Source organism: Columba livia, chromosome Z (genome assembly GCF_036013475.1).
Source record: "Columba livia isolate bColLiv1 breed racing homer chromosome Z, bColLiv1.pat.W.v2, whole genome shotgun sequence".
NCBI classification, from domain to species: domain Eukaryota; kingdom Metazoa; phylum Chordata; class Aves; order Columbiformes; family Columbidae; genus Columba; species Columba livia.
This window is the reverse complement of record NC_088642.1, coordinates 26864092-26879560: the sequence shown is the minus strand read 5'-3', so window position 1 is coordinate 26879560 and position 15469 is coordinate 26864092. Positions and strand designations below refer to the sequence as shown.

General features: G+C 39.1%; 1 protein-coding gene across 1 annotated transcript in view; it reads left to right on the top strand.

Moving 5' to 3' along the window:
- The window catches only part of CDC20B (cell division cycle 20B), a 37243-nt gene extending 24356 nt beyond the window's left edge, over positions 1-12887 (top strand). Inside the window, exons 7-12 of the mRNA XM_065045218.1 lie at positions 752-948; positions 1817-1911; positions 4703-4931; positions 6042-6167; positions 6891-7008; positions 10553-12887. Of these exons, the coding sequence (XP_064901290.1) occupies positions 752-948; positions 1817-1911; positions 4703-4931; positions 6042-6167; positions 6891-7008; positions 10553-10692 (905 nt within the window). The 3' untranslated portion in view covers positions 10693-12887. The remainder of the gene's footprint in view (positions 1-751; positions 949-1816; positions 1912-4702; positions 4932-6041; positions 6168-6890; positions 7009-10552) is intronic.
- Positions 12888-15469: the final 2582 nt, after the last annotated feature.

Below are 15469 nucleotides of genomic sequence, written 5' to 3'. Positions count from 1 at the left end.
TACATTTAAGCTGCCCTAAATGCATAGCTGAGGATTTTCCTTGACACAGGAGAGTGTTGTATGTTCATATTCAATGTTACATACCAACTTCTTCTGGCCTGCCTGACACAGTAGGCTGTTCTGAGGCTAATCACTGTAGTGACTTGCTTTGCCAGGATCTAGAAGTCCAATGCACCCAGCATCAGGCCAGTGGAAACAGTATTTCGACCGTATGTTTGCTGAGCAAGCTCTGAAGTGAAGGAGCACTGAATTTCCCTAATTCTTTTCTGCCTTTTTTTCCCTATCATGTGCAGGGTAAATGTTATCATTAACCTGAGGATGTAAGACACACTGTACCATATAGACTCTCCTATGTCTTTCTCAGTAACATGAATTACCTTGGAACAAGGGTGTTTTTGGAACTGTAGCAGTGGAGAAGCCTCATTTGTGGTGGCAGAAATTGAGTGAGGTGGCAATCCAAAATGCAGGGTTGTAGACTAAAAAATCCCAGTGGAGAAGTTGTAAGTCAAATCCTGCTGTGCAAACATAACGGTTTGTAGAGATTAGCCTTGTGAAGACCTTGGCTTGTTCGAGATACTCTCCTTCATGTAGGAGGAATACTTGCTAGTAATGGTTTCATAGGAGCATTCCCTTGAAGTTTTTCCATAGCTATTAAAAAAAAAAAAGCCTCTCTCCCCCAAACCATACTTCCGCTCACCCCATCCTATAACTTATAATTTTTTTGCAGTAATTTTTAGCAGCTTTCTTCTAGATCTAAACATACTGGACTGGAGCCTTGAAAATCTCATTGCTGTTGCTGTAGGACCTGCTGTACACATCTGGAATGGAGAAACTCTTCAAGCCATTGAAAGCATTGGTTTGAATTCCAGTTCCAAGTACATTTCATCTCTGGCTTGGATAAAAGAAGGAACTTGCCTTGCAGTTGGCACCAGTGATGGAGAAGTGCAAGTACTAGATAGTTTACTTTTTTGTCTTTCTCCATTTTCACCTTAAGTGGCCACAAGACAATTTGATACTGATTTCTTTTCAAGGAAACAAATGAAAATGATAGTCTAAACTACCGAACAACTCTACTGGAGACAATATATAGCACTTGCCTGTATCACACTGCACCTTACTGAACGGCTTAGTGATAGCCAGTGTTATCTATGTGTTATGGAGCCTCTGAAGCTACTAGAAAGCTGATGACTGAATTAATGATCCAGTTGTCCAGAGACAATCAGATATTTTTTTTCCACTAGTAATAGGAGCTCTTTCATTAAATTATTTTACTCAGCACAGGCTGTTTTTTCTTGTATCTCTCTTGCTAAGATTGCTGTAGTGACCAGTGCCTGAGAACTCATGCCAACACTCTCCTTATGGATTCACACAAAAGAATTTTACTTCAGTCTGATTATATACATACCTCTCAGCCTGCTGGTGTAGGACAGTCCTATTATAAAGAGATTTTTATGGGGCTTTGGCTGAGATGCTAGATAATATTAGGACCTACCTGCTGCAGTCCTGAGTCAGCAATGTGAAGGTACTGAAGACCAGTGCTTTCAAGTGTGGACTTCCAGATACTGACATATAAATAAATAGCCTTAAACTCAGAGATGTGCATTCCCTTCAATCCTGTCTGACTTCAGCATCAGTGACATAGGTGCCAAAATTTGGAAATATTTCTTGTCTTACTTGTGAAATAAAGGAACTTCAGATTGTCTGTTTGTCAAATCAGAACCGGGCAGTGGCTTGCTTGCAAACAAATGAAGAGAAAAAATATCTTTTTTTCTATTTGTTGTTAAATTTATATTTCTTGTTTGTTTTCAATTGGCAGCTGTGGGACATTGAAACCAAGAAGAGGTTGAGAAATATGTTTGGTCACTTGTCTGTAGTTGGAGCTCTGAGCTGGAATCGTTACATTCTGAGCAGGTGAGTGGTATAATTCCAGAAAGAACCCTGCTGCTTTTGCTTAGACAAATGTCCCATTTGTTTTAACTGTTTTCATTGACTTTGCTTAAAGGTGATTTATCGTGTCCCTCTACTTATCAGCCATCTCAGAAATCACATGTAGATTTACTTTGTGGCAGTAAGGCAGCCAAAGGGGATTTAGCGTGTCTCTTTAGTCTCTGTTTCTTACTCTCCTGCCAGAAAGCTGTCACCACTAGCAGAATTTCACTACAATGTGGAGGCTGTGGCTCTGTTGTTTTATTGTCTCCAGTGGGTCTGGACTCCAAAAATCATAGCCTGCCTGGTGCCAGGGAGAGGACATGTAGTTTAGACTGCTATTCCATTGATATCAAGACTACATCTGTTTTCAGATGCTCAGTGAAACTCAGCTGTGTGAGTTGTACACCTCTCTATCTGTGCATTTGCAAGAGAAGGTCAGCTAATTGTTATTCACAAGCCAAGAAGGACTGAAGTGGTTGACCGTTGCTTTGCTAAGGGTGAATTTTACACTAGCTGGTGAATATTTTATATTTAGAGATCATTTCAATATATGGACTCAGATGAGAAAGACCAAGTGAATTCTTTTGTGTTTTTTTCCCCCTCCCACTTTCTGTTTCAGGTCTTTGACTCAGACTTGAAGGGGCTGAGGGAAGGCTGGTTTCTGATGGGCGCTTTTATGGTTTTAAAATAATGTGTTAGTCCTCCATTTTACTTAAATGCTGAAATAATAGCAAGGGTGGAATGACTTTATTGTTAAACTCAAAATTAAACTAGTATCTCTGGATAGGAATGCCAGGGGTAGTTTTATTCTGATTTCACAAGACCATCTGCCTTTTGGTTGTATTAGGTCTGCTGGGTGGAGTGAGGTACAAGTATACCAGCTGAGTGACCAGTTAAGAAAATGCTGTTGCTGGAGTAGGTGTGCTGGGTGGGTTACTACAAGGATGCAGCTAGAACATCCTGCCAATGCCAAGTGGCATAACCGTATTATGCCCTAGTTTCAATTTGCATTTCAGCCTGTCCAAAGGAGTGAAAACAACAGATAAATGGTGATAAAATTCAGTGTGAACCTGTGAACTACGGTTATGGTTGACAGATTAAGTGGAGATAACATTTATTTCTCTTGCTAGGATTGAAACTAACCAGTTGATTTTAACATTAAGGCAGAGTTAAAGTATTTGTATAAGTGGAAAAAAAGACGTGGAGTTAATAATTGTTGTTACTAAAATGAAAGCAGCGTTCTTATAGCAAACCTCACTCTGGACAATTGATACTTTGGAATTGCATACTAATTTCAGTGGTTGAAAATAGACAAACAACATATCATCATGGACCTGTAAAAAATTTCAGTACCATAAATTAACCCATCAAAAATTTTGTTTGCTTCTCTTTGTCTTTAACAAAACAGATGCCATATTCTGCATCAAAACCAAGAAATTCTGATTTCTTTTTATGCCAAGTGGAAAAAATGTTCTTTCAGCCAGGATTCTCAGGAGCCTTGTTCATCCCCATTCATACCACTAGAATTACTGAATATCTTAATATGGCCAACACTGGCAATTCAATTCTGGTTCTCATGGTTAGATTTTCTGCTTGTTATTTAGGAAGAATGTCTATAAATCTTCAGGAGGCAAATGATGATGCCTTTGCATATAGTGTAGATATTCCCATGTATCTTCAGAGATAAAGATGTGCTCAATATTCACTGGAGCATTGCTTGGTTGGAATATTTCATGCTTTTACGAAGTTGAAGAGGTTGGCAAGTCCATGATACAAGCACAATAGGATCATTCTTGCAATCAGTAAATTTTGTGTGTGCATTTTTAGAGCTTCTACATCAGTCAAGTTGCATCTGAAAAAACTTTAAGAGCCAGTATAGGAAAGTCCTCAGTCCTTATCACCTTAAATTAATTTATTGCAGTGGTGTCTGATAGCTGTATCTCAGATGCCCAGAAAGATGTTGAACTTGCTGATTTTTTCAGTGTCAGGAGAATAGTTGGAAGTGTGAATTTCCAGCAGTAAGCTCTTCTGTTTTGTCATACATTCAGTGTAGGTAGGATCCTTATTAAGGGAGGAAAAGAAAATGCACTGTAAGGTATTTGCAATATTTTCAGTTCAACTCTGCTGTGGATGTGTAAAGCTTGTATCCAGGAGCTAAGCTGTAGCTTAGCTTCCAGGCAGTGTTTATTTCTTCCTTTGGCAGGGTGATGGGACTGGCTGTAGAACCATGCATCCATTTCCTAATAGGCAGTTAGTACAGCAATGTCAAGCTGTGCACATTTTCCTTATGCTTGAAGGTGGGAGGGAGAAAGGGGACAAGGGAAGGGACAGAACTAAAGAACACACTGTTACTCACTATGCAGTTTTACACTGTCTCTTTGAGCATGCAGTTGTAACTGGCCTTGAGAAAAATCACCTTGCAAAACTATTTTTCATGAAGAACATGAAAGAGTTTACATTAAATGGCTTGAGAGTTGAGCAGGTGCAGATTAGTGGCATACAATGCAGTACGGCTTCAGGGAAATTAAAACAATGAGAGAGAACAGGTATTCTGCCTGGCTTGAGCTGATCAGTTGCTTGGCTCTGTTCTGTTGGCAGCCACCTCTACAATCAGGGTGTGCTTTCTGTGTTTCCTTTTACTGAAATACTGTTGTTCTGCAGACACATCTTACCCTGGTGTGGTTTTGTTCTGAAACCACTGAAGACACATGGGTGTGATGACGTAGCTTGTCTTCTCTAACATTAAACGCATGCTGTCTTCTTTTATCTACAGTGGTTCACGACTAGGATCTATTCATCACCATGATGTTCGGGTTGCTCAGCACCATGTCGGGACTCTTTGCCAAAACAAACAGAGCATTTGCAGCCTAAAATGGTCACTAACCAACCAGTTGCTGGCAAGTGGGTCTAGTGATGGTATATTGAATATCTGGCCTGGTGACCCTGGTGTGAAATTGCAGTCACAGCCATTGAAAACCATACCTCATTCCTCAGCAGTTAAGGTATATGGAGAAGGAACATCTGCATTTCTCTATTTGCTCTCATGAAATAACGTTGGTATGAACAGTTAGAGAATTTTTCAAATTATCTCACTCATTCCTATTAGTTTCCTCTCCCTTGACTGTGATGCAGTTAACTTTAAGACCAGTTCTCCTAATTCCAAGTCACAAATAAGTTTGCTGGGACTTTAATCAGGAAATTTTACTGGATTAGTAGTCCTTTGTAAATGTAATTCCAAATAGAAATAAAATTTACACCCTTCTCTGTTTTGCACAGGAAGCTTTTGTGGCACAATACTTACAAGATAACAAACAAGGTCTTTCAATTTTTGGAGTTTTGGAAAATTCTCTCTGCTGAAATTATTTTAAATATGAGGGTTTTTTTGCCTTCATGCCTATATTTTCATGTCATTGCTGGTAGCAAAGAATCTGAAGTAAGAAACTGGAAAAGAAACAACTTAGATTCTTCATCTATATGAAATCCCGGTCCGTGTAAGAGAGAGGACAGATACCAGGAATAACAGGCAGGGGAGTCCAACATTTATAGCTGTTTGTCCTTCCTGAAAAATCTGAGGCTGGCCTGAAGAGCTGGTGTTAAAGGGTCAGAGGAGGTTATTGAAGTAGGCGGAATTCATTTCTTAGTAGCTTTTCTTCAGGTAGAGTCTAGGTCTTAGGGATGTCCTGGAAATATCTCTGAAGCAAACAGGTCTCCGGTAAGCCCTGTAAGTCATGTTGTTCAGGCTTCTGTGATGGCTTGGCTTAGGCAGTAAGACTGTACCTTGCTGGGTTCTTCTGGTACTGAGGTGTGAATCTGTGGCCTGTGAAGGAGTAAGCAGAGAAACTGGAATTTCATGAGCATACGTGGGACAATGTAGGCTACTGTGAAGCAATGGTAAAGGAAGGAGCATTTGGAGTTTTGTGATTCTGCATTGCTCTGTGTGTATGGAGGAAGATCGTGTAGGTTAAAAAAATCCAAAAATACATTCTGGGTGCTTGTAGCAGTTCACTTTTCCAACTGAACTTTAACAAAATCTGCTCTTTTTTTTTTTTTTTTTTTTTTTTTCCAGCTAAACTCTTAGTCTGTTCTGATATCTGTTTTGTTTTTTTCTTTAGGCTGTGAACTGGTGTCCTTGGCAGTCCAAAATCCTTGCTACAGGGGGTGGAATGAAAGATGGGGTTTTGCGTGTCTGGGACATAAATCAGGAGAAAATAATCCAAAGTGCAGCTACAGATTCTCAGGTGAAATGATGAAATGTCTGCATACTTAGGCTGTACTCCTCTTGTATAGCTGTGCTCATTTGGCAAACTCTCACTGACTTTGAGGGTGGTTCTGCGGTCAGAGGAACAGCAGGATTTTCTGTGGATGCGCAAGTGTGCTACATTCGGCACTGCAGTGTGTTATTGGACTCGGAAGCAGTTTGTTCCCATTCACCACTTATGTCTCCACACAGAAGTGATTGAAGAGGAGGTGGTCTGACAGCCAGACAGTTCTCATCATATTTTCCTTATTGGCAATAGTAGTTTTGGCCAACACTCTTGGTGTGGAGAGAATATTGAGGGGGAGGGAAGATTCCCAGAGTGCTGGGGTGAGAAGAGGTGCAAGAGTCAGAGGGCAAACATCTGTCTCTGGAGTTTGAATATTAGGAGACAGAGGAACAGATTCTCAGCTGAAGTGAAGCAGCATAGCCATTGATTTTCCCATAGCTATTACAGCTTAGCTGAGGATGGGTTTGAAGGGCTTTGGTTTTATATTCTGCACTATTATCACATTTAGATAGGACAATAAAGCAACTGTACTTGTAAGCGTTGTAAGAAATGAAACAATCCTTCTAAACGAGTAAATATTCTGCTGGGACTATTTTTCAGTAGCTTGTTTAAACATTGTAGATAACATTTCAAATCTACTGAGTGATGCATGTTGACCCTTTCTAAAAACTAAAGCAGAATTTTAAATTGCAATAGATTTGTTCCCTGCTCTGGTTACCCAAAACCAGTGAAGTGGTGACTGGACAAGGTCTTCCTGGAAATCAAATGAAAATATGGAAGTATCCTATGCTTATCAGTTCATCAGAACTCTATGGCAAGTATTTCAGTTAATAGTTTGAACTATTTTGGTTAACTATCTGTCTAATGAGTGTGTTTTTGCAAGTGCATACCTTCTGCATTTATGTAAAATAGAGTTAAAAGAGCAGTTGCTTACATACATGGTTCATATGCACAGTTCTGATCCATGTGATATTAGAGGTTGACTTACTAAGATAATGGTATAAGTTGCTCCTGTAAAATTCCTTGGTTTCGATGATGGGATTCTCTCCTATACTTTCTAACGCCATTCCAGATGCAAGATGCGATTTCCACTTCTCCCTGAGGCTTACTAGACATGGACTGAGTGTGCTAATGTCATGTTGCTTCCAATATATCCTAGGCTGATCGCCTTCTGGAGAACTCAAACTAGATGTGGTTCTTTAGTTTTGCAACTCATTATGGAAGGATACTGAACCAATTTCTCCTGATGTTTGAAGTAAACCTCCATGTGTTATTCAGAGCTCTCTGCGCTTTAATGAATGACTTTGGCTGTGAAGCAATGCAGTGCAGCGTGTTTCCCTTGTACGGAGCTGGCAGTCAGAGGAAGCTGAGTTTGCTTGCAGCTCTGTATTGGTCCATGGAACTCAAGGGCTGCACTACACATAAAAGCTTTTCCTTGTTATTAAGCCTCCTTTTTTCTGATGCTTGCTGTCACTCCTACCCATTAACTTTTACTTGTTTAAGTGTTAACTGAGGAGATCCAACAGAAGCATCTGAAGTTAAAAGAAAATACACATTATTTGCACACTGGCTGCATTTCACGAGTATGGTTGGTTTTTCACACCCACAAAATTTGGCTGAAGAAGCTTTGGATTTTTAATCTAACAGCTGATATGTACAAATACTCTTTGTACCCTATTGCTACATTTCAAGGCATTTATTAAATTTGTAGTTTATTAATTTCCAGCTATACTGGGAGGCTGTCCTTGGAACCAGTGACTTGGCTTCAACACTAGCCTGTAAGAGGAAAGCACAGGGGAGTCAAAATAAAGATGGACAGAAGAGAAAAGGCAGCAGACGTGTGTGCATCTGATTATGCATTATCCATGTGTAATGCTGCTTGTCTGTGCTGCTTTTCCTTCTGTATCTCCATTCATGTATAGCTCTTAAGGTCATATCCTGTGATATTCTCAGAAATGATCTGGAAAGTGACATGATCATTAGTTGTAACTACTGAAGCTTGAGGTTTCTCAAATTTTTGTAGGTCTTGAATATACTCTTTGAAACGAAACCTAGATTTACTCTTACCTTTGAGAACTGCAAATGGTGTAAAACATTTACCATATAAGTCAAATGCATTGGTAGTTTGATGAAGCTGGAGGGGGGTTACATATCATCCTGTTTCCTCTTCAGTTTACTTATCTGAAAGATAAACTGATTTTCATGAACAAAAGGCCAGATAATTGTTACATAGATATATTCCCTCTTCTGAAGATTCCTTTTACCTTACTGTAAGCAATTGAATATTTCAAGAAATTGTGAATGTATCAAAATATGTTCAGAAAAAATACTGTGACGAATGATTTTGAGATAGTTCTAAATCAGCCTCAGATGCCCTTAGTGCCATGAGTTTTACACCCAAAGAAATGAACTGATAAATCATAATTGAATCTCATTGTTTAATTCTCCTGCAAAATGCTGAAGACCTCAGCTAACAATGAAGCACTGTCAGCTAATGTTGAGTACATCAGTAATTGTGATTGCCTATTACTGGGCATATTCAGAACAGAATAACAGCTGAAAGGCAGTAACCTTTTTATAGCACTGAGTCCATTTTTGAGATACTTCTCATAGAACTATTAGAGTAATTTACTAGAAAAAGAGATTAATTTTCGATGTAAATGTCCTCCCTTTAGAAAAGTTGTTATAGAACAAAGAAAACAAAATATGTAATTGCTTTGAAAAGTATCCAAACGTGATCTTGAAATTATGAAATAAAAACCTAGCCCTCTCCACACAGAAAGTATGAAAATGGATAACTTCGGCTTTTTTGATTTTTCTCTATCCCCTTTCATATGTTTTTGACTGAAAATGTTAATCAGATTTCAGTCAGTGTTGTGGATAGTTTTGAATTCCTTCAAAGACTGCAGCTCCAGCTCTTCCTTCAAAGTCGTTACAGACACTGGATGGAGACAGTGTAAAGAATTCACCAAGTTGTAAACTCATGGTCTTAAATATGGACAAATATCCTGTGCACTTCAATAACATTAGAAAGAGCAAACCCTGAAAATTAATCTCTGCTGAAATAATTTAGTGGTGGTGTTCTCATAACTGAGTTCAGGTGGGACACACATTACTCAGCACCAGGACAGCAGATATTTGCTTTTAGTCACAGTGGCACCAGAGAGTCATTGTGGCAGCTTCACAAAGTTAGGGCAGACCATCCATCTACAACAGTCCTATGGATCTTCAGCAGGTACCATTGTGACAAGCACCACAGTTTCAGAGGGCTTTACAGTTCCTCACATGTTTATCTTCATAATATTATTTTGAGCTAGTGATCTGCTGTCCCCATTGTGTTTATGGGGAGCTCAGGTACAGATGATGGGAGGACAGAGGTCATTTACGTTCTTTCAAGTTGGTCACCCAAGACTTCCTGCCTACCTTCACACTTCCTTTTAGGATGTGGTTCATCTGGTCTGTTTTAGATGAGATACACTCAGAAGTTTTTTTTTTTTCCCTTTGTGTGACCAGTTCAGCTGTATGGTTGTCAGTAACTCACCCAACCAGAGAAGCTAATTGCCAGTAACTTGGGAGTGCAAAGGCTTCTAATTTCTCATGCCCCTGTGTGCCTATAAGCCTCACTGGTTTGCTTGGCATTGACATTGTGCTAGATGATATAGGAGAGCAGAGGTAAATACAGGTCTCAACTGTCTCAGTTTAATATGAGACTCTCTCTCCCTTCAGTTCAAATTCAGTTGCTTCTGCTGATAGAGATACTTGTATAACCAAATTAATAAGTTTCGTACATTCTTTGTGCTGCTAGACTGGGGTATCTTCTGGCCTTCAGTGTCTGGCTCCCAAAGTTTACTACAACTGTGGATAAACTCAATATACAATTCCAATACATTATTCAGTGGGTTCGCTGTTAAGAGATCTCCTTAACAGTAATAACTGAGCAGCTGGAGACACTATCTCATGATTGTTGGATCAACTGCAAACTGTCTGCAAGGCGTGTGCAGCCAGATGGGAAAGCTCATCAGTGAGACATGTTAGCAAACACAGATTGGACTGATGTTGTAAATGCAGTGGAGAATAAAGAGTTCACGTTCAATGTTATTCTTTGACAGAAATGTCTTCTCAATGTGGTGCAGTCCTGGCAGTTAGAGCTTGCTCCCTAATAAGAAAATATTGCCTTAATCTCTTTCTTAATGTGAAAATATTACATAGACAATGCCAGCTCCACATCCTACGCAACATTGTGATCTGCTACGGTAAAAGTGGAAAAAGCCACACTGTGTGTGGGGGTGGTGAACTGACACAACCAGTGTAGAATTGTGATATATCTTTGCATTTTTGGCATGTATTTTGTTTTACAGGTCACGAAGGGAGAGTCCTGCATATAGCCCTGAGCCCAGATCAGAGCAGACTCTTTTCTGTTGCAGCTGATGGGATAGCTTCTCTGTGGAAATGCCATGAGACTGGGGAGAGCAAGCACAACAGCAAAGGCTTTTTCTAATGGTTATCTGAGCTCATTCTTGTGACTTCTCTTCCTTGAAAGCAAGTGGTTAAATGTACTTAGCCAATTCAACAATTCAAAAAATGTGTGTTCCTTCCAATGGAAACATGGCAAAAGACAGTGCAATTTTGTGAAGAGAAAGCAATTTTCCACATCAATCCATCATGTAAAATTTTAGTAGCTTGTCTTAATTACCCTAAAGGAAAAAATATTGTAACTCTGAAGAATGGCACCATATTTATTTTCATTAAACTATCAAGCACGGATGGAATCCACCTTGTAGTCAAATGCCAGCATAAAGTCTTAGATCCTGCCTTTAGCTGTGATTGTTGTGAGTAATTTTACATCATCTTAGTGTCCCCATTGGGAACCACATGTCAGTGTAAATTGCCTCAAATCATTCAAAGGCCAAGATCAGCAGAGACCAGTCCAGGTGACTGTATTGTTCTATATATCACATAGATCATAGTGCAGAATCTGTGTAAACATTTATAGAGATCTAGATTAAATATATAACTGTAATTAAATATAAACAATGTATCGGGAATATTTTTTGTAGAGGTAATGATAACTAGCTTAATTAGAAAACTGTCTTTATTGGATTTTGAATAGTTTCCTCTCTTTAAGCCCGCCTACTGTGTTTTACAATGATTTAAAATATAAATAATTGCATGATAATTCTATTATTATACATAATTCTGTAATCAACTGGTTAGTAAGCCAGGTGGACATAGTCAAAGAAGCATGCTGTTTGAATCAAACACAACACTTAGTTCATTCATTCCTTGAGGGTACCAGTTTAATTTGGGGTGTCAGCAAACCTGGCAGCTGTCACCCTCTTATGAATTTTATTTAGTGCTCACAAGGACCAAACCTCTTGGACTTTAGCAGAAATTTGCCTGTGTAAGACCTGTACACTGTCAACAGCTAAGGAAGGATGTCAGGACTGGTCTTCAGATGCTATTCAGATGCAACTCAGTAGTGGTATTCAAAACGTCTTCTTTCCACAGACATCTTTGGAACTTTGCTGTCGTTTTTAGGAATGAGGAGAGGCGAGGTGTAAGGAATCACTCATGCATTTGTATATGAAAAGCCCAGTGAGCTCAGGAACTCATATTGATTGCCTTTCTTTATTTTTTTTTTTTTTTTTGCTGGAAATTTAATCAGAATATTTCCTGTAGCTGGGGAAAAATGGGAGATTAGGTGAGCGTCAGCCCATGGACGTGATCAAATGCATGAAAAGAGAGAAGCAGACGTTACAGGGGCACAAATATCTCTGGAAATGAATGTGAAACTGTCATGTCTTTAGTTCCCATCATTTTTAAAACCTCATCTTCTGCTGTTCATAAATGACGTGGTTGCTAACTTTAGGTCTGGAAGGTTTAGACCACTAATCTTTTTTTAACTAGTAAGATGTTAGTTTACAATAAATCTGCTGCTGAACTGCTGGTTTCTGATGTCATCTTGTGTGGTCTTCAACAAAGCAGGTTAGAAAATGGGATTGTTGATTATCAGTTGAGAAATGACTGTCAAGAAGCTTGTATCTAAGAATGCAAAATAACTTACACTATGCCTGTCTTATCATATGAGCTTGTTTGTTGCAGCAAATTTTATCCAGCACTTAGAATGTGATTTAAATGTTGAAAGTAGTATTTCAAATAATTTAAAAGATTTTTTAAATGTTAGAAACATTTATTCTCCTTTGAATGGGAAAAAAGCAGTGGAATTAGTTTTTTTACTCATCTGTTTTTCAGATTGTCCCAGAAATTAATTTACTTTCTTTTGATGATACCTGAGTGCTGGTTTGCCCAATACAGGAAAGAGATGTACAACACAGAATGAGGGACTATGGTGGGGAAGGAGCTGGTCGATATTGAAACTAAGCATATTTTGTTGGATGCTCAACTGTCAAAATAAGAAAATACATTTCTTTCAGACTGAGAAGTGCTCAGGTCTTAGATAATGCTTTTTCATTGTTAAGTGGTCAAGCTGTGCTGCCTCAGAAGTACTTAACATGATATCTCAAAGTGGAAGAACTCGCTGATTTCTGTAGAACTAACCGTTAGCCTATAAATAAGAGAGAATCTTGTATGTGTGACCTGTAGCTCTGTTCTGGGAACATGTCTGAGGAAGCATGCATTTAAATTCCACACTGTGACTAATCTGCAGTGAAATTAAACATATACTGGAGTGCCTTTTCTGGATGTGCTTCTTTTCTAGACAGGTTCCATTACTTTCAGTTTCTTTCACATGGCAAATATCTATCTTTCTGTAATAGGAATTTGAGAACTTGAGTAGGCAGCATGATTCTGCTTCATCAGTCTTTTGCAGGTAATGTTGCTGAGTACTGGAAGGGGTAGAGTGTCCAGTTTCTGAAAGCAGATCATTCTTGTTTCCCAGCTGCCTTATTCTGCCAGTGCAAACGTGAAGTCTTGGGCAAAATGTGAAATCCTGACTTTGTCCCTGTAGAAAATGGCATATTTTTAGCTCCTTGCCTGTAATGTGCCTGGTATATCATTCAGTCCCAGGCTGAGGCAGAAATCGGAACCCATTTCTGAGAGGTAAGCTTGTTCTGCATCTGAGGACTGTATGCACTAAAGGCTGAGTCTCCAGAGGTGACACAAAGGATTAAGTAAAATTTAAGTTACCTGAACTCAGGCCATCATGCCCACAGTCCTGTCCAAGGTCAAGGACTGTATAACACAAGGAATCCAAAACTTCAGGACAAAAATCATTTTTATAGGAGAAAAAAAATAATTACTCTTGCAGGGCTCTTGACTTCCCAGGTATACCAGTATGACAAAGTGATGGTCTGTAATGCAACAGAAGGGATTAAAGGAACTCAGGCTAGGGAATCCTTTTGTTTCTGCACATAAATGCAGTGAATAGCCTCTATCAGACAGTCCCCTGTTCTTCAGCCACCATGTGGTCTGACTTGATGCTGCCTACATGAATGTTTCATTAGTTTATGTAATGCAGTTTATTCCTGTCCATTTCCCCCGAGTATCTGATATACTCACAGTGAGAAGAAATTGTTACATTCTAGGTGCCAAAATTACATAGAATGATCATAACATTTTTCTCAGGTAGTACCTAAACTTGCATGGGCTCCAGCCCGTAGTGGTAGAGCTACGCAGGGAATGGGTTCATGCCTCTTGGTCAGAGAAAGTCCCAGCCTAGATGAAAACTTAGTTCCATCTCCTTGCTTCTGCTTTGTTCCTCAGCTTTCCACCACTGACAGTGATGACAGGGGCTTGAATATTTTGTTTACCATGTAAGTCCAATACCATTGGCTCATTTTGCACAATTTAGTAAGTAACACTCATGTAAAAAAAAAAAAGTTTTAAAAGTATTTTGCGGTAGATCCTAAATTTCAAGCTAGAGGAGGAAGACTGCATGTTTTTTCTTGCACATTTCTTCATGCATTTTAAACTTCTCTGTGGTCAGAACCTCTCCTTCCTTCTGACCCGACTTGGATCAGAAGTGATGTCTGAAAAATGCAGAAATACTGAATGATAGGTTTTGAGTGGGATTTTCCACTGACAAGGGTGCTGCCTGTGACTTCCTGGGAAGAGGAAGAAGCAGACCAAAGAGGAGGCAGTAGCGTGAAAAAAATACCATAGCAGGCTGAAAGACAGTGAAAAAATGGGCAAAGGGGAAAGAAATTAAGTAAGACTGGTGTATGGGATGAGCGAAATAACCCTAGGTGATCAGTTATCTGGAAGATCAGCTACAGATTTTTCACTAGACTGATAAGGGTATTTTCGCTTTCTGAAGGTTTTTAGAATCAGTTCTTTCCGAAACAAGGGTTTGGTACTTTGCAAGAACACAAGAAATCTGTACGTGTTTTATGATTCTGTTATGACAGAATCGAAGTCACCACTTTGGATGTCAGGAACAGTCAGTGGGCCAAATTCTTCTCTCAATTTCGCTGATGCAGTCTTACTTGGCTGGGAATTCTCTCTGCTGCTGCTTTGCTTCTGTGCTTGTGTGAGCCTTCGTGTTTGTGTGCTTCTTTGTGTTTTCAGCCTGAGAGTCGGAACAAACATTTTAGGAAAAATAATAAGGAATATGAAAAGCTCTGACTGTGTAATGTTTGTAATGGACTGAAAACACAAAGGAACATGTTCCGCCTCAAAACTTTCAGTAAAGATCCCTGTAATTTAGACTTTCTCCTTCCTTCACCATTTTTCCTTTGTGAAAAATCTACTGTTTCTTCTCAACAAGAACAGGTGAAAACAGTTGTGTAAAAAAGTTTGAATCTGTATTTTCCCGTATGGTGTTTATAAGTGATGTTTAATTGCCCATGGTGAAGTGAGCAGTCATTGTTAATTGAAATCAGTACTTCTCTACCCTTTGAATGCTGTCTGTTTTCTCTCAGATAATGCCTGCTTCCAAGTAAAGAAACCCCAAAGCAGCACAAAATGAAACCAAGCCCTTTTCGAGGTGTTTGTGGCACTAGAAAGCACCCAAGAATGTTAATACAGAGATGGGCAGAAGCATTTTTCACAATAGGTCTGTTTGCTGTTTGACAAGTGATTCTTAGAGCACTTAAAAATTTCACTGCTTATCTGAAACAGCAGTAACAGCATAATAAAATTCAGATTATGTTATGATTAGTGCTTTATCATACTGATACTCCAGCTGAGACACTTAGTGTCATTTCTCTGGAGGATGGGTTTTCAGCTGTTTTTTTAGCATTATGTTGCTGATCTTTGTGTGTTCTGCAAATATATTGCACATCCAAAACACATACACAAACTATCTGTACTGCAAC